This window comes from Scyliorhinus torazame, chromosome 9 (assembly GCF_047496885.1).
Source record: "Scyliorhinus torazame isolate Kashiwa2021f chromosome 9, sScyTor2.1, whole genome shotgun sequence".
In the NCBI taxonomy this organism is placed as follows: Eukaryota; Metazoa; Chordata; class Chondrichthyes; order Carcharhiniformes; family Scyliorhinidae; genus Scyliorhinus; species Scyliorhinus torazame.
In genome coordinates, this window is record NC_092715.1 from 215,761,461 (window position 1) to 215,781,630 (window position 20,170).

The following is a 20,170-nucleotide window of genomic DNA, read 5'->3' on the forward strand; positions in this document are numbered from 1 at the left end:
TGCACCTGCATCGAATCAGCCAAAAAACAATTTCTAAAGTTGTAATGATACCAGACTAACCCCACCCTGTTCCAGACTTTCAGAATGCTGTATTTTTTAAATCATTAAGCTTGGCTTTCGGTGTTTGTCATACAGAATCTACTGGCAGAAACTGGACAGACGGGCTATCATTCATTAATTTTTAAAACCGAGAATGCTATCTGTTTAGCTGGTGGTGATAAGCTTCCCATGTATCTTCCTTGTGATGTCATGAGGAAATGCTTGGAAAACATGGAGCAGGAGGAGGTTCAGAGAATCATTTAACCCCTTACGTTGTGAGTGGGGTTAAACTTTGGCCCAGTGATGAATGTAGAAATTGACATGTATATTATTTTTTATTTCTATTGCACTGAGGTTCTTAAAAGCCAGGGCTGAGGTATATATTTGTTGCATTAATATTATTTAAAAAAAAAGAAAAGAAAATGTTTATTAAGAATTTTTCGACAAAATTTTCAACCATACAAACCGCCCCCCCCCTGTAACAAAAAGAAAAGAAAAGTCGCATAGCAAGACATAAACATATCAATTCAACATAGTACAGAACTTTCTACATTGGATTCCTTCCGCACATATCGACTTTCCCAAACGTTTATGTATTTTCTTGCTCGAGTGCCCCTAGGAAAATAAAACTCCCCCCCCCTCCCCACCCTTCTTCCCCCCCCCCCGAAAGAGATATCTCCCTTCCCCCCCGGGTTGCTGCTGCTGCTGACCGAACTTCATCTAACACTCCGCGAGATAGTCCAGGAACGGTTGCCACCGCCTGGAGAACCACACTGGGGGGGCTTCGCATCTTTCCACACTAACAAGATCCTCCGCCGGGCTACCAGGGACGCAAAGGCCAGAATGCCGGCCTCTTTCGCCTCCTGCACTCCCGGCTCGTCCGCCACTCCAAATTGTGCTAGCCCCCAACTTGGCTTGACCTGGACTTTCACCACCTTAGATATAATTCTCGCAACACCCCTCCAGAACCCATCCAGTGCCAGGCACGACCAGAACATATGGACATGGTTCGCCGAGCTTCCTGAGCTCCTCCCACATCTGTCCTCCACCCCAAAGAACCTACTCAGCCTCGCCCCTGTCATATGCGCTCTGTGAATCACCTTAAACTGTATCAGGCTAAGCCTGGCACATGAGGAAAAGGAATTAACCCTACTTGGGGCATCAGCCCACAGACCCTCTTCAATCTCCTCCCCCAACTCCTCCTCCCATTTACCCTTCAGCTCCTCTGCCAAAGCTTCTTTCATCTGGTATATCGTCGACACCTTGCCCTCTCCGACCCATTACACCCGAAATCACCCTATCTTGAATCCCCTGTGCCGGGAGCAACGGAAATTCCCTCACCTGTCGCCTCACAAACGCCCTCACTTGCATATACCTGAAAGCGTTTCCCGGGGGTAGCCCAAACTTCTCCTCCAGCGCCCCTAGGCTCGCAAACGTCCCATCAATGAACAGGACCCCATTCTTCTAATCCCTGCCCGATGCCAGCTCTGAAACCCCCCGTCCATCCTTCCCGGGACAAACCGATGGTTACCCCTGATCGGGGACCACACCGAGGCTCCCATCGCACCCCTGTGTCGTCTCCACTGGCCCCAGATCTTTAGCGTTGCCGCCACCACCGGACTCGTGGTGTACCTTGTCGGCGAGAGCGGCAACGGTGCCGTCACCAGGCTCGTTCCTTTGCAGGACGCCATCTCCAACCTCTTCCATGCCGCCCCCTCTCCCTCCATCACCCACTTGCGGATCATCGCCACATTGGCTGCCCAGTAGTAGCCACCCAGTAGTGGCAACGCCAGCCCTCCTCTATCTCTACTACGCTCCAGAAACCCCCTCCTTACCCTCGGGGTCTTATTCGCCCACACAAAACCCAAAATGCTCCTGCCTACCCTCTTAAAAAAGGCCTTGGTGATCACAATTGGAAGGCACTGGAACACAAAAAGAAAGCTTGGGAGGAACACCATTTTAATCGACTGCACTCTGCCCGCTAGCAAGAGCGGCAACATGTCCCATCGTTTGAAGTCCTCCTCCATCTGCTCCACCAGCCTCGTCAAATCAAGTTTATGCAGGGCCCCCCAATCCTAGCTATTTGGATCCCCAAGTACCAAAAGCTCCTTTCCGCCCTCCTCAATGGTAGATCATCTATCCCTCTTCCCTGGTCCCCTGGATGCACCACGAAGCGCTCACTTTTCCCTACATTGAGTTTATAGCTTGAAAAGTCCCCAAACTCCCTTAGAATTTGCATGACCTCCACCATCCCCTCCACTGGAACCGCCACATATAGCAACAGGTTTTCTGCATACAGCGACACTCGATGCTCCTCTCCCCCTCGGACCACCCCCCTCCATTTCCTGGACTCCCTTAATGCCATGGCCATGGCTAATGCAAACAACTGCCCCGTCCCTCGATACAGCCGAAAATACTCCGACCTCCGCCGATTCGTAACCACACTCGCCACCGGGGCTCTATACAGGAGCTTAACCCAGCTAATAAACCCTCCCCCAAACCCAAACCTCCGCAACACTTCCCAGAGATACTCCCACTCTACTCGGTCAAAGGCCTTCTCCGCGTCCATAGTCGCCACTATCTCCGCCTCTCCCTCCACCGAGGGCATCATTATCACGTTTAGGAGCCTCCGCACATTGGTGTTTAGCTGCCTGCCCTTTACAAATCCCGCCTGGTCCTCGTGAATCACCCACGGGACACAGTCCTCGATCCTCGTAGCCAGCACTTTTGCCAGCAACTTAGCATCCACGTTGAGGAGCGCGATCAGCCTGTACGACCCACATTGCAGTGGGTCCTTATCCCGCTTCAGGATCAAAGAGATCATCGCCTCAGACATTGTCGGGGGCAGGGTCCCCTCCTCCCTTGCCTCATTGAAAGTCCTCACCAGCAACGGGGCTAACAGGTCTACGTACTTCCTATAGAACTCAACCGGGAACCCATCCGGTCCCGGGGCCTTCCCTGCCTGCATGCTCCCCAGTCCTTTAATCAGCTCCTCCAACCCAATTGGTGCCCCAAACCAACCACCTCCTGCTCCTCCACCCTCGGGAACCTCAGTTGGTCCAAGAATCGTCGCATCCCCTCTTCCCCCGCTGGGGGCTGGGATCTGTACAGCTCCTCATAGAAGGCCTTGAATGCCTCATTTACTTTCACCGCACTCCGCACCGTAGTTCCCCTTCCATCCTTGACTCCACCTATTTCCCTCGCTGCCATCCTCTTACGGAGCTGGTGTGCCAGCATCCGGCTCGCCTTCTCCCCATACTCATATGTCGCCCCCTGTGCTTTCCTCCACTGTGCCTCTGCCTTCCCTGTGGTCAACAGGTTGAACTCCATGTGGAGACTTCGCCTCGCCTTGAGTAGTCCCTCTTCAGGAGCCTCTGCATATCTCCTGTCCACTCTTAAAATCTCCCCCTCTAACCTCTCCCTTTCCCTGCCCTCTCTCTTCTCCCTATGAGCCCTGATGGAGATTAACTCTCCCCTGACCACCGCCTTCAGCGCCTCCCATACTACCCCCACCTGCACCTCCCTGTTGTCGTTGGCCTCCAAATACCTTTCAATGCACCCCCGCACCCTCCCGCACACCTCCTCATCTGCCAGCAGTCCCACATCCAACCGCCACAACGGGCGTTGGTCCCTTTCCTCTCCCAACTCCAGTTCCACCCAGTGCGGGGCGTGGTCTGAAATGGCTGTGGCCGAATACTCCGTTCCCTCCACTTTCGGGATCAGCACCCTGCCCAGAATAAAAAAATCTATCCGGGAGTAGGCTTTGTGCACGTGGGAGAAAAAAGAAAATTCTCTGGCCAGAGGCCTGGCAAAGCTCCCCGGATCCACTCCCCCCATCTGGTCCATAAACCCCCTAAGCACCTTGACTGCAGCCGGCCCTCTTTCCGGTCCTAGATCTGGATCGATCCAGTGCTGGGTCCAACACCGTGTTGAAATCCCCCGCCATTATCAAGCTTCCTACCTCCAGGTCCGGAATGCGCCCCAACATGCGCTTCATGAATCCAGCATCGTCCCAGTTTGGGGCGTATACATTTACCAATACCACCCACGTCCCCTGCAACCTCCCGCTCACCATCACGTATCGACCTCCATTGTCCGCTACTATGTTCTTGGCCTCAAACGACACCCGCTTCCCCACCAGTATTGCCACCCCTCTATTCTTCGCATCCAGCCCCGAATGGAATACCTGTCCTACCCATCCCTTTCTTAACCTGACCTGGTCTGCCACCTTCAGATGTGTCTCCTGAAGCATGACCACGTCTGCCTTCAGTCCCTTTAAGTGCGCGAACACTCGGGCCCTCTTAACCGGCCCATTTAGGCCCCTCACATTCCACGTTATCAACCGGATTGGGGGGCTTCTCTCCCCCCCCCCCCCCCCCCCCCCCCCTCGGGACTAGCCATCTCCTATTTTAGGCCAGTCCCGTGCCCGCGCCTCCCGCACCCTCCAGTCCCCCAGACGGGGAACCCCCACCCCGACCACCTCTTCTGTTTTCAGATCCCCCTTGGCCAATGCAGCAGCAACTCTATTCCCCTCCCCCCCCCTCCCCCGCTATATCCAGATCTAGCTCTTTTGCTCCCCCCATAATACTTCCGTAAGTCAGCTGACTCCTGCTGACCCCGGCTTCCCCCGGCTTCCGGTTGACCCCCCCCCCCCGTGTGGAAATCCCCCCTCCTCCTTGCGCTCCTCCATCCCCCCCCCCCCCCCCTCCGCCCTTCCCGAACGTGGGAAAAAGCCTGCGCTTTCCTGAGCTAGCCCCGCCCCCTGTGGCGCAGCTCCTGTTGCGGCCTTATCCCAATTCCCCCATCCCCGGGTCTCACCTCCCTCCAGCACCGGCGCCCACATTCCCCACAGTCTCCCCATCAAATCTCTTCTCCCATCCCCATCCATCGTCCCACCCGTGAAACATTCTTTACACATATTTACAACCCTGTATACATTCGACATCTCCCCCACAACCACAGAGCCTCAGTTTGAGTCCAATTTTTCCGTTTGGATAAAGATCCAAGCCTCTTCTGGCGTTTCAAAATAGCGGTGTCGATCCTGAAATGTGATCCACAGTCGCGCTGGCTGCAGCATTCCGAATCTCACCCTCTTCCTATGCAGCACCGCCTTGGCCTGATTGAAACCAGCTCTCCTCTTTGCCACCTCCGCGCTCCAGTCCTGGTAGACTCGGATCACCGCATTCTCCCATCTACTGCTCCGCTCTTTCTTGGCCCATCTCAGGACACACTCTCTTCCGCGAAACAATGGAACCTCACCACTATCGCCCTCGGCAGCTCGCCGGCCTTGGGTCTCCTCTCCAGGACTCGGTGAGCCCCTTCTAGCTCCAGGGGGCTCGGAGAGGCCTCCGCACCCATCAGCGAATGGAGCATCGTGCTCACATACCCCCCGGCATCGGCCCCCTCCACCCCTTCAGGGAGACCCAGAATCCGGAGATTCTTCCTCCTCGACCTGTTCTCCAGGTCCTCGAATCTTTCGGGCCATCTCTTGTGCAACGCCTCGTGCGCCTCCATCTTCACCGCGAGGCCCAAGATCTCGTTCTCGGTGGTTTTGTCCCTCACCTCTCGGAGCTCTACCTCCTGGGCCTTCTGGGTCTCCTTCAGCCCCTCGATCGCCTTCAGCAGTGGCACCAGCACCTCCTTTTTAAGCTCCTCCACGCAGCGCCTGAGAAACTCCTGCTGATCTGGCCCCCATGCTGCTCGATCTCCGCCCTCCGCCATCTTGTTTTTTCCCCCTCGCTTCTGCCGCTGCTCCAAAGCCACTTTTTCCCCTGCTCCACTTCTGGTCCCCTCCATACACGACGGAAGGGGGGACCTTGCTCTCACCTTCCCACATGGGAATCGGTCGAAAAATTTCCGTTGGGGCTCCTCTGGAGAGCCCAAAAGTCCGTTCTAGCGGGAGACGCCGAAATGTGCGGCTTAGCTCCGCATTGCCGCAACCGGAAGTCTCTGCATTAATATTATTAAAGAACCTAGGTTAAGGTATCCAGACTGTGTGTTTGCTAAAGCTAATTAAGAATTGTAAAATGTGAGGCAACCACTGAGGACAGACCCAGCAGAGATGGCAGCTCAGTGGTATACAGTCGGGAGGGAGTTGCCCTGGGAGTCCTCAATGTCCACTCTGGACCCCATGAAGTCTCATGGCTTCAGGTTAAACATGAGTAAGGAAACCTCCTGCTGATTATCACATACAGGCCACCATCAGCTGATGAGTCCGTACACTTTGATGTTGAGCACCACTTGGAGGAAGCACTGAGGGTGGCAAGGGCACAGAATATGCTTTGGGTGGGGGACTTCAATGCCCACCACCAAGAGTTGCTCAGTAGTACCACCACAGACCAAGCTGACTGGGTCCAAAAGGACATAGCTGCTAGACCGAGACTGCAGCAGGTGGTGAGGGAACCAACAAGAGAGAAAAACATACTTGACCTCATCCTCACCAATTTGCCTGCTTCAGATGCACCTGTCCATGACCGTATCGGTAGAAGTGACCACCGCACAGTCCTTGTGGAGACAAAGTCCTGTCTTCGTATTGAGGATACCTTCCATCGTGTTGTGTGGCACGACCACCATGCTAAATTGGATAGACTTAGAACAGATCTAGCAACTCGACTGGGCATCTATGAGGCACTGTGGGCCATCAGCAGCAGCAGAATTGCATTCAATCACCATCTATAACCTCATGGCCTGGCACATCCCCCACTCTACCATTACCACCAAGCCAGGGGATCACCCTGGTTCAATGAAGAGTGCAGGAAAGCATGCCAGGAATAACATCAAACATGAGGTGTTCACCTGGGGAAGCTACAACACAGATTTCAGAGTTGATGAGCTGGAGTCTGAGCTTCAAACACTGAGGCACATCCGGGAGGGGGAGACTTACCTGGACACTGTGTTTCAGGAGGCAGTCACACCTGTCAGAGTAAGTAGTTTAAATGCTGCCAGTGGTCAGGGACAGCAGGGTGTGACTGCAAGTCAGGCAGGTAAAGGGAACCAGCAGTCAGGAACTCAGGAGCCTCAGCCCTTGACCCTGTCCAACAGGTATGAGGCACTTGCTCCCTGTGTGGATGGCGAACAGGGCTGCAGGAAGGATGAGTCAGCTGACCAAGGCACCATGGTTCAGCAGGCAATTCAAGGGGAGGGAGTAAATAGGCAAGTTGTAGTTGTAGGGGATTCTATTATCAGGGGGATAGATAGTATCCTTTGTGAGCAGGATAAAGAGTCCCGCATGGTATGTTGCCTGCCCGGTGCTAGGGTGCGGGACATCTTTGACCGGCTTGAAAGGATACTGGAGAGGGAGGGGGAGGATCCAGTTGTTGTGGTCCATGTCGGTACCAACAACATAGGCAAGTCTAGAAAAGAGGACCTGTTTAGAGATTATAAAGAGCTAGGATTCAAATTTAAAAAAACAGGTCCTCAAGGGTCATCATCTCCGGATCACTGCCCGAGCCACGTGCAAATTGGCATAGGGAGGCAAGAATAAGGGAAGTTAACACGTGGCTGAAAGAGTGGTGTGGGAAAGAGGGGTTCCTTTTCATGGGACACTGGCATCAGTTTTGGGACAGGGGGGACCTATACCGTTGGGATGGTCTCCACCTGAACTGAGCTGGGACCAGTGTTTTGGTGAAAAGAGTAAATAGGGTGGTCAATAGGACTTTAAACTGGAGATTGGGGGGGGGGAAGGGAAAATCAGGGAACCAAGAGGTGAAGTAATCTGGGAAGCGTAGCTGCTTAGGAATACAAAAAAGCACGAAAAGACAGAACTCAGGAGAGGTTACGATAGTCCCCATCCCACAAAATATGACACAGTGTATGGAAAGGCTCAGTAAACCAAGGTCCACCACACTAAGAAAACAAAAAGGGACGGTCAATCGAGAATTAAAGGTGCTATATTTAAATGCGCGCAGTGTACGGAACAAGGTAGATGAGCTTGTGGCCCAGATTGTGACTGGCAGGTATGATGTGGTAGGCATCACAGACACATGGTTGCAGGGGGTTCAGGACTGGCATTTAAACATCCAGGGATTCGCAACCTATCGAAAAGACAGAGAGGTGGGCAGAGGGGGCGGGGTTGCCTTGTTAATTAGCAATGAAATTAAATCAATAGCACTAAACGACATAGGGTCAGATGATGTGGAGTCTGTGTGGGTAGGGTTGAGGAACCACAAAGGCAAATAAACCATAATGGGAGTTATGTACAGGTCTCCTAACAGTGGTCAGGACCAGGGGCACAAAATGCACCACGAAATAGAAAGTGCATGTCAGAAAGGCAAGGTCACAGTGATCATGGGGGACTTCAATATGCAGGTGGACTGGGTAAATAATGCTGCCAGTGGACCCAAGGAAAGGGAATTCATTGAATGTTTACAGGAGGGCTTTTTGGAACAGCTTGTGATGGAGCCCACGAGGGAACAGGCCATTCTGGACTTAGTGTTATGTAATGAGCCAGACTTGATTAAAGATCTTAAAGTAAGGGAACACATAGGAGGCAGTGATCATAATATGGTAGAATTCAATCTCCAATTTGAAAGAAAGAAGGTAGAATCAGATGTAAAGGTGTTACAGTTAAATAAAGGTAACTACAGGGGCATGAGGGAGGAACTGACGAAAATCGACTGGGAGCAGAGCCTAGTGGGAAAGACAGTAGAACAGCAATGGCAGGAATTTCTGGGAGTAATTGAGGACACCGTACAGAGGTTCATCCCAAAGAAAAGAAAGGTTATCAGAGGGGGGATTAAGCAGCCATGGCTGACAAAGGAAGTCAGGGAATGCATCAAAGCAAAAGAGAAAGCCTATAATGTGGCAAAGAGTAGTGGGAAGTCAGAAGATTGGGAAGGCTACAAAAACAAACAGAGGATAACAAAGAAAGAAATAAGGAACGAGAGGATCAATTATGAAGGTAGGCTAGCCAGTAACATTAGGAATGATAGTAAAAGTTTATTTAAATACATTAAAAACAAAAGTAGACATTGGGCTGCTCCAAAATGACGCTGGTAATCTAGTGATGGGAGAAAAGGAAATAGCTGAGGAACTAAATAAGTACTTTGCGTCAGTCTTCACAGTAGAAGACATGAGTAATATCCCAACAATTCAGGAGAGTCGGGGGCAGAGTTGAATATGGTAGCCATCACAAAGGAGAAAGTGCTAGAGAAACTAAGAGGTCTAAAAATTGATAAATCTCCAGGCCCAGATGGACTACATCCTAGAGTTCTAAAGGCGATAGCTGAAGAAATAGTGGCGGCGTTAGTTATGATCTTTTAAAAGTCACTGGAGTCAAGGAAAGTCCCAGAGGATTGGAAAATCGCTGTTGTAACCCCCCTGTTCAAGAAGGGAACAAGGAAAAAGATGGAAAATTATAGGCCAATTAGCCTAACCTCGGTTGTTGGCAAGATTCTGGAATCCATTGTTCAGGATGAGATTTCTAAATTCTTGGAAGTGCAGGGTCGGATTAGGACAAGTCAGCATGGATTTAGTAAGGGGAGGTCGTGCCTGACAAACCTGTTAGAGTTCTTTAAAGAGATAACAAATAGGTTAGACCAAGGAGAGCCAATGGATGTTATCTATCTTGACTTCCAAAAGGCCTTTGATAAGGTGCCTCACGGGAGACTGCTGAATAAAATAAGGGCCCATGGTATTCGAGGCAAGGTACTAACATGGATTGACGATTGGCTGTCAGGCAGAAGGCAGAGAGTTGGGATAAAAGGTTCTTTTTCGGAATGGCAACCGGTGACGAGTGGTGTCCCGCAGGGTTCAGTGTTGGGGCCACAGCTGTTCTCTTTATATATTAACGATCTAGATGACGGGACTGGGGGCATTCTGGCTAAGTTTGCCGATGATACAAAGATAGGTGGAGGGGCAGGTAGTATGGAGGAGGTGGGGAGGCTGCAGAAAGATTTAGACAGTTTAGGAGAGTGGTCCAAGAAATGGCTGATGAAATTCAACGTGGGCAAGTGCGAGGTCTTGCACTTTGGAAAAAAGAATAGAGGCATGGACTATTTTCTAAACGGTGACAAAATTCATAATGCTGAAGTGCAAAGGGACTTGGGAGTCCTAGTCCAGGATTCTCTGAAGGTAAACTTGCAGGTTGAGTCCGTAATTAAGAAAGCAAATGCAATGTTGTCATTTATCTCAAGAGGCTTGGAATATAAAAGCAGGGATGTACTTCTGAAGCTTTATAAAGCATTAGTTAGGTCCCATTTAGAATACTGTGAGCAATTTTGGGCCCCACACCTCAGGAAGGACATGCTGGCACTGGAGCGGGTGTAGCGGAGATTCACACGGATGATCCCAGGAATGGTAGGCCTAACATACGATGAACATCTGAGGATCCTGGGATTATATTCATTGGAGTTTAGGAGGTTGAGGGGAGATCTAATAGAAACTTACAAGATAATGAATGGCTTAGCTAGGGTGGACGTAGGGAAGTTGTTTCCATTAGCAGGGGAGACTAGGACCCGGGGGCACAGCCTTAGAATAAAAGGGAGTCACTTTAGAACAGAGATGAGGAGAAATTTCTTCAGCCAGAGAGTGGTGGGTCTGTGGAATTCATTGCCACAGAGGGCGGTGGAGGCCAGGACGTTGAGTGTCTTTAAGACAGAAGTTGATAAATTCTTGATTTCTTGAGGAATTAAGGGCTATGGAGAGAGAGCGGGTAAATGGAGTTGAAATCAGCCATGATTGAATAGTGGAGTGGACTCGATGGGCCGAATGGCCTTACTTCCGCTCCTATGCCTTATGGTCGTATAGGACTACCTGTGTGCCAAACTGCATAAGCAGCAACTAATAGAGCTAAGCGATTCCACAACAGACACATCAGATCAAAGCTCTGCAGTCCTGCAACACCCAGCCGTGAATTATGGTGGACAATTAAACAACTCATTGGAGGAGGAGGTTCCACAAATATCCCCATCCTCAATGATGGAGGAGCCAGCACGTATGTGGAAAAGACGAGGCCGAGACGTTCACAACAATCTTCAGCCATAAGTGCTGAGTGGATGATCCATTTCGGTCTCCAGAAGTCTACAGCATCACAAATGTCAGTCTTCAGCCAATATGATTCACTTCACGCGATACCAAGAAACTGCTGACCAAATCCAACCCAGCCAATTACCGCCCCTATCAGTCTACTCTCCAGTCATTAACAGTGCTATCAAGCGGCACTTACTCAGCAATAATCTGCTCACCGTCGCTCAGTTTGTGTTCTGCCAGGGTCACTCAGCTCCTGACCTCATTACAGCCTTGGTTCAGACTTGAACAAAAGAGCTGAATGCCAGAGATGAGGTGAGAGTGACTGCTCTTAACACCACAACAGCATTTGACCAAGTATGGCATCAAGGGGCCCTAGCTAAACTGGAGTCAATGGGAATCAGGGGGAAAACTCACTGCTGGTTGGAGTCATACCTGGCACAAAGGAAGATGGTTGTGGTCAATCATTTCAACTCCAGGACATCACTGCAGGAGTCTTTCAAGGTAGTGACCTCGGCCCAACCATCTTCACTGCTTCATCAATGACCTCCTTTCCATCATAAGGTCAGAAGTTGGGATGTTTGCAAATGAATGCACAATGTTCAGCTCCATTCGCGACTCCTCCGAGAATGAAGCAGTCCATGTCCAATTGCAGCACGACCTCATCAATATCCAGGCTTGGTCTGATAAGTGGCAAGCTACATTTGTGCCAGGCAATGACCATCTCCAAGAGAGGATCTAACCACCACCCCATGACATTCAATGGCATTACCATCGCTGAATCCCCCACAATCAACATCCTGGAGGTTACCATTGATCAGAAACTGAACTGGACTAGCCACATTAATACTGTGATTACCAGGGCAGGCCAAAGGCTAGGAATCCTACGGAGAGTAACTCACCTCCTTACCCCCCCCCCCCCCCCTCTCAAGTATGTCCACCATCTACAAGGCAGAAGTCAGGAGTGTAATAGAATACTCTCCACTTGCCTGGATGAGTGCAGTTCCAACAACATTCAAGAAGCTCTGCACCATCCAGGACAAAGCAGCCCGTTTGATTGCTCCCCTTCCACAAACATTCAAACCCTCCACCGCCGACGAACTGTGGCAGCTGTGTGTACCATCTACAAGATGCACTGCAGTAACTCACCAAGGTTCCTCAGACAACACCTTCCAAACCCACGACCGCTATCTGCTCTTGATCATTTCATTGAGAACTATTGCCATGACATCACCCTCTCAATTTCTCTGCTCCTCTTACCCACACTAACTTGTCTCCTTCTGAACTTGCCGCACTCCGCTCTCTCAGATCCAGCTCTGACTTTGTCATCAAATCTGCCGACAAGGGTGGTCTGTTGTTGTCTGGTCTACTGACCTCTGTCTTGTAGACACTTCCTCCTACGTCACCCTGGATCGTGACCCCACCACCGAGCATCAAGCCATTGTTTCCAGGACTCACTAACCTCGTCGCCTCTGGAGATCTTCCCTCCACAGCTTCCAATGGTCTCCCAACCCCAGGCATCCCGCTTCCATCTCCTCCCCAAAATCCACAAACAGGACTGTCCTGGTAGGCCCATTGTGTCAGCCTGTTCCTACCCCACTGAACTAATTTCTTCCTGTCCTGACTCCATACTCTCTCCTCTTGCCTAGTCCCTTTCCACCTACATCCACGATTCCTCTGGTGCAATACATCACATCAACAACTTACAATTCCCTGCTGTAACTTCCTCCTCTTTACCATGGATGTCCTATCCCTCTATACCTCCATTCCCCGCCAGGATGGCCTGAGGGCTCTCTGCTTATTCCTCGAACAAAGACCTGAACAATCCCCATCCACAACCACGCTCCTCCATCTGGCTGAACTTGCCCTCTCACTAAACAATTTCTCCTTTAACTTGTCCCACTTCCTCCAAGCCGAAGGTGTGGTATGGGTTACATCATGGGTCCCAGTTTTGCCTGTCTCTTTATGGGTATGTGGAAAATTCCTTGTTCTAGTCCTACCCCAGCCCCATCCCAACAACTCTTTTATTGGTACATCGACAGCTGTTTTGGTGCCGCTTCATTTTCCCATCTGCTCTTGGAAAAATTTATTAATTTTACTTCCAATTTCCATCCCTCTATCACCTTCACATTGTTCATCTCCGGCATTTCCCTTCCCTTGCTTATTTTCTGGGAATAAATTGTCCACTAGTATTTATTACAAGCCCACCGACTCCCACAGAATACAGCTCTTCACACTCATAATCCCGTAAAGACTCCATCCCATTCTCCCAGTTCCTTCGCCTCTGTCACATCTGTCCTGATGATGCCATTTTCCAAAACGGTGCTGCTGACATGGCTTCATTTTCCTTAATTGTGGTTTCCCACCCACTGTGGTCGATATGACTCTCAAACTATGTCCACCTATCCCCCGCGCCTCTGCTCTCACCCCTTCCCCTCCCTCCCAGAACCAGGATAGGGTCCCCTTTGTCCTCACTTTTCACCCCACCAGCCTCCGCGTTCAAAGAAACATCCTCTGCCAGTTCCGCCAACTCCAGCATGACCCCACTACCAAGCATATCTTCCCTACACCCCCCTGTCAGCATTCCACAGGGATCATTCCCTCTGGATACCCTGGTCCACTCCTCCATCACCCCCAACATCTTGCACTCTTCCCATGGTACTTTCCCATGCAAGCGCAGAAGATGTAACACTTGCTCTGTTACCTCTTGCATGTTCACCATCCAAGGGCCTAAACACTCTCTTCAGGTGAGGCAGTGTTTCATGTGCACCTCCTTCAATTTGGCCTATTGCATTTGCTGCCCCCAATGCGCTCTACTCTACATTGTAGAGATAAATTGCAGACTGGCTGACCGCTTTGCAAAACACCTTCGACCCGTCTGCATGCAGGACCCAGATCTTCCTGTCGCTTGCCATTTCAACTCACCATCCTGCTCTCATGTCCACATGTCCATCCTTGGCCTGCTGTAATGTTCCAGTGAAGCCCAACTCAAACTGGAGGAGCAGCTCCTCATCATCTGATGAGGCGTGTCACACACTTCGGGACTTAACATTGAGTTCAACAACTTCAGACTGTGAACTCTGTCCTCCACCTTCACTCCATTTTTATTTCTATCAATTCATTTTCATTTCTTCCATCGGTCCGTTTTCCCCTCACCAATGTCTCTGTCTCTCTTCCTCCCCCCCCCCCCCCACTTGGCCATCTGCTTCCTGTTCCTAGTTGTCCTTTGAGACACTGCTTGCCTTTGTTCTGCCATTCTAACCTCTTATTGTACCACTATCAGCACCTTTCTTGGCCTTGATCGCCAGCACTTACATTCCCTTTGTCTTTCTGTCCACAACATCTTTGTCAATCTCCACCTATCACTGGCCATCTATACTGCCCCATTGCTCCATGCCCCCCCTAACAACAGTATAAATCTGATCCTATTTCCAGTCATCCAGACTCAAAACGTTCGCTCCCTTCTCTCTTCACAGATGCTGTCAGACCTGCTGAGATTGTCCAGTATTTTCTGTTTGTGTTTAAGATTCCAGCATCCTCAGCAATTTACCTTTATGTAAGCAGGTAATTTTATTTATAAGTGTCGTTTGAACTGTATTGGATTGCTTAATTGGAGTTTGTAGCAGGCATAGGTGGTAAGTTGAAGATTTTCCTTGTGTTTAGAATTGTTCAACTGATGATTGTAAAGCTATTTTCTTTGATGATAATGCCGTTTAATTCTGTGTTTAAGTTTGTTTTTGCGTAAGAGCCATCACGCCTGGGGTGAAGTAACCTTTCCTCACAGTTTTACAAATTAAAAACAATTGTTTGGGGTTCTTGTCCGGAATCTGAACAATTTCTGGGATCTGGTCCGGTATCCTAACACCGGAATTTCTTGGGTGCCTCATTTGCTCCGGTTTCCCCCCACAAGGCCCAAAAGACGTGCTTGTTAGGTGAATTGGACATTCTGAATTCTCCCTCTGTGTACCCAAACAGGCGCCGGAGTGTGGTATCTAGGGGATTTTCACAGTAACTTCATTGCCATGTTAATGTAAGCCTACTTGTGACTCTAATAAATATTATCATTATTATTCCAGCTGCTTAGTGCTTTGAGACTTGCTGTGTTTTGTTTAACTGCTGTATAGACCAAGGTAAGGAGCAAGAAAAATCAAACCTTTGTTATGCTGATATCTGCTGATTAGGGATTATGGTGTGCGTATATTTTTTGGGGGTATACATGGATTATCCCAGCATAGTCCTGACATCAATGCAGGGAGATTATACAAGACCCCGTCATTGCATTGGAGTTAGCGTTTTTTATATGAATGACAGAATATCTGGCTGGTCATAACCTGCAAATGGTGCAAATTTGTGTCTACTGACATTGTGACATAAGCAGCTCTAAATCATGTGTGTGTGAGTTTCTTTGATCCGGGAAAAACATGTCTCTACATTGCTATTGCATGTAGTTATACCAGTGAGTTCCAGAAAAATCTTGACCTTTCTGTGTTATTGTCTGTTTATAAATGTATTCTCACTCCCCCCAAGCACGTATATTGATTCAGGGCTGAGAAGCAGATCAGATAATACTGCGAGGAAGTTCGCACTGCTGCTCTTGACCCAACTCAACAGCGTGAGAGGTGTGTTTAAGGTCAGCTATTTCTATTCCGTGGATTAGGGTTTTCGTTACAGTCCACAACAGGCGTGTCCAACTCACGGTCCATGGGTTGGGCTGCAGCTCCCAAGCTCTCTGGACTAGGCCCACCAAACGTGTTGGACATTCAGCTGGATTATACTTGATAAATGCTGTAAAGCTGTTCATCCATTCACAGGCTGGTTCCCCCTGGCATTTGCTGCTGATAGGCTCACTCGTGAGAGAGGGCGTATTAACATTAGATAGGGACTGCAGTATCACTACGTTCACCCTTTAATTCGTCACTTCCCCATGCATTCCCGTGTACCAGATGGTTTTAAAAGATTACGCATCCCTTTTCCCAGTACGGCACTCTTTATAATTAATATTTAAAAGAAATTAAATGTTTACACTTTAGCTCAATGAACAGCATACTCCTTGACCAAGCAACTTCAGAAAAAGCTTTCAGGGCATCCTAACATTGTGCAGTTTAGCTCAGCGGCTTCCATAGGGAAAGAAGAATCTGATACTGGACAAGGAGAATACCTTATACTCACAGAACTATGTAAAGGTAAAGTTAAATATTAGCATGGATATATAATGATTTTGCTTATTGCTTTGTGGATGCCCTCGTCTGATCGATGTTTAACCAAGACTTGACGTAAAAGAAAAAGAATCCATTTTCATATATACATTCACAACTTAAGGACTTGAAACAATAACTGTTAATCTTTTTGCTCTCTTTTGTTTCCAGGCCAGTTGGTTGAGTTTTTGAAGAGGGCTGAAGCAAATAACCCAATACCTTGCAATACAGTGCTCAAGATATTTTATCAGTCCTGTCGTGGAGTGCAGCATATGCACAAACAGAAACCACCAATCATTCATCGAGATCTCAAAGTAAGGAACAGCTTCTGAACCCTTGGCAGTGTCAGGAAAATAATGTACTAAATTCCTGAATTGGATATGATGGTTGTCAAAATACAATTTGCAATTATTAGAAAAAGGAAAATACCTGACTCGTCTTACTTTTGCTTTCACCGCCGTCTACATTCTTCTCTTTTAGATGTCCACATGCTGTACTCCTACAAATGCTTGACGTTGTGGCAGTATAGAATGAGAAGGCTCAATTCATGCTTTTGTTATCTTTAGACTTGACTATGTCAACGCACTCCTGGCTGGTCTCTCACATTCTATTCTCTGTAAACTGGAGCTCATCCAAAACTCTGTTGCAAGTGTCTTAATTTGCAGAAAATCCTGTGCCCCTTCCCCTGTGTTCACAGACCTACATTGACTTCCCGTGAAGCAACGTCTTGATTTAAAATTCTCATCCTTACTTTCAAATTCTCCCATGACCGTACCCCTCCCTATCTCTGTAATCTTAAATCCCACAACTCTCCGAGATATCTGTGCTCCTCTAATTCTTTTTTTATATAAAAGACATTTTCTTACAAATGTAAAAAATAACAACAGAACCACGTTCCAACAAAACAAAGTTAACAGTTTGTACATTTTTCCACATATCCCTGACCCGCTTCAACCCCTCCTCCTTCCACTGTCTGTGCATCCCATCAATTCCCCTCCCCACTGTCTTAAACCTGTGGTTCCTATACAGTGGTGTCAGCACTGACATGTGCCTCCTGAACTGATTCCAGATCTTTAATTGGACACAGGACTCCCTGTATACTTCCTCGGAGCCAGTGGCAACGGGGCCATCACCAGAGCCCTCAAACTCGAGCCCCGACAGGACCCCTCCTCCAACCTGATCCATTCAGCCCGCCCCAACTGCCGCCCCACCTTCTCCACACTCACTGCCCAATAGTACTGCTTCGGGAGCACCAACCCCCCTCCCTGCCTCTGACTTTGTAACAGGGCCTCCTCACCTGTGGCACCTTCCCTGCCCCCACACATTCTGAGACCAGTGCCTCCACCTTCCAAAAAAAGGCCTTTGGGTTAAAAATCGGGAGGGACTGAAAAACAAACCGGAACCTTGGCAGTATATTCATCTTTACCACCTGCACCCTCCCGGCATCGTATCCCACCTTTTAAAGTTCCCCCTTGATCTCTTCCAGTCAAGTTCCACCTATGCATTGTGGCCACTCATGCATTACTTGAATCCCCAGATCCCTAAACTGCTCTTGTGCCACCTTAAATGGTAGCACCCCAAGTTTGCCCCCCATCCCACCGCGTTCACTGGGAACACCTCGCTCTTCCCTATGGTCAACTTATGTGCTCCTCTAATTCTGGCCTCCCAATTATAATTGATCTACCATTGATGGCAGTTGCTTAGGCTCTAAGGTTTGGAATTCTAGTCCTATACCTCCCGACTCTCAATGTTGCTTTCCTCCTTCAAGACACTTCTTAAACCTTTTATCTGTTTGCCCAAACGTTTGGTGATCAGACTAAATTCGTCCTTTTGTGGCTCAGTGTTATACTTTGTTTAATAATGCCCCAATGAAGCATCTATAAGTTGTTGTGTGGTATGTTTGCAACCACTGAACTGGTATCACTTTGACATTTTATGATAAATGTGAGATCATTTGGTGAAGGTAGTTTTGCACTACATTTGACAACTCATTGACATTCAATGGCATTGCCATTGTTGACTTTGCCCCACCAACATCCTAGGGTTCCCATCGACCAGAAACTGAACTGCAAAAGCCATATAAATAATGTGGCTACCAGAGCAAGTCAGAGTTTGGGAATTATAAGTAACTTGTAAGTAGCTTACCTCAAACCCTATCCATTATCGACAAAACACGAGTCAGGAGTGTAATGGAATACTTTGCACTTGCCTTGGTAAGTGCAATTTCATCAACACTCAAAGCTCAACACCATCCAAGACAATGCAACCCTCTTGATCGGCACCTCATACACCACTTAAAACATATACTCCCTTCACTGATGAAAAGTGGTGGCAGTATGTACCATCGACAAGATACACTGCAGAAACTCCCCAAACCTCCTTCAACTGTACCTTCCAAGCCTGTGACATCTACTACCTAGAAGGATAGGTGCAGTAGGTGAATGGGAACAACACCAACTGCAGGTTCCCTTCCAAGCCTACACACAAACCTGACTTGGAACTATATCGCTGTTCCTTCACTGTCGCTGGGTCAAAATCCTGGAATCCCTTCCTAACAGCACTGTGGGTGTACTTGCATCACATGGACTGCAGCAGTTCAAGAAGGCGACCCAACACTACTTCTCAAGAGCAATTAGGAACAATAAATGCTGGCCTTGCTAGCAATGCTCACATCCCAAGGATCAGTTTAAAAAAAAAAAGTTATTGACAACTGGCACAAAGTCATGTTTAAGTTTTAGGGGGCAGCATGGCGGCACAGTGGTTAGCACTGCTGGCTCACAGCGCCGAGGCTCCAGGTTCGATCCCGGCTCTGGGTCACTGTCCGTGTGGAATTTGCACATTCTCCCCGTCTTTGCGTGGGTTTCCCCCCCACAACCCAAAGATGTGCAGTGTAGGTGGATTGGGTACTCTAAATTTATTTTTTTAAAGTTTAAGTTTTAGAATTAAGTTAGGACAGGTCTTTTCCTTTTTATAGTTTTGCATTGACTGGTTTAGAGTTTCTTACTGAAAAGTCTTTGCATGAGGTTGTTCTGGTTTGTTTATATAAATTGAGACTGTAAGATTCTTTGGAAACGTTGCACTTGTCTTTACAAACAAAAACTCAGTTTAATTGTGTTCCCTTCAGTTTGATACAAGACGTGTATTTGCATGATCATCAATGCTTCAGTTACAGCTGAGTGTGTGCCAGAACATGTTGTGAAGTTAAATTCTTGCTTTCTTTATATGCCCGTGCATTTGCAGCACATGCATTGGCAAATATAGTTTAATATATATGCTTGTCCAATTTTACAATATTTGGGGGGACAAAAGCTCAGAGGCGGGATTCTCCAACCCCCCCGCCGGGTCGGAGAATCTCCAGGGGGCGGCACGAATCCCGCCCCGCCACCGGCTGCCGTATTCTCTGCCGCCGATTTTCGGGCGGGGGCGGGGTTCACGCCACACCGGTCGGGGGCCGTTGGCCGCTGCACCCCCCCCCCCCCCCCCAGCAATTCTCCGTGCCTCGATGGGCCGAGCGGCCATCCGTTTTTGGCCAGTCCCGCCGGCGTGGGTTACGCATGGTCACACGCGGTGGGACCTGGCAGATAAGTCTGCGGGGCCCACTGATCTGCGGGCGGGCCTGTGCCGTGGGGGCACTTCTTCCTTCCGCGCCGGCCATGGCTCTGAAGAAGAGAATCACCCGCGCATGCGCCAAAATACGCCGACGGTTCTGCGCATGCGCGAGATCACACCGGCCCTTTGGCACATGCGTGTACTTGCGCAGACCCTTCGCCGCTGGCTGGAGCGGCGCCTACCCCTCCGGCGTCCACCTAGCCCCGAGATAGGTGAGAATTCCTCACCTTGGGGGCCAGAGTCGTTGGCGCCGGTTTTCCCGCCGGCATGGGGACTTGGCCCCCGGAAAGGAGAATCCCGGTTTTCCTAGAAACTGAGAACATTCTTCAGTTACTCAGTGTTTAATACCCAATTTTTTTTTA

General features: G+C 49.1%; 1 protein-coding gene across 3 annotated transcripts in view; it reads left to right on the plus strand.

The window, feature by feature from the left end:
- Positions 1–20,170, plus strand: part of gak (cyclin G associated kinase) — a 215,773-nt gene that overhangs the window by 48,154 nt on the left and 147,449 nt on the right. For 2 of the 3 annotated variants that reach the window (XM_072517104.1, XM_072517103.1), the window contains exons 4-5: positions 16,073–16,187; positions 16,371–16,513. In XM_072517104.1, the coding sequence (XP_072373205.1) occupies positions 16,073–16,187; positions 16,371–16,513 (258 nt within the window). The remainder of the gene's footprint in view (positions 1–16,072; positions 16,188–16,370; positions 16,514–20,170) is intronic. The other variant, XM_072517105.1, reaches the window with a different exon arrangement.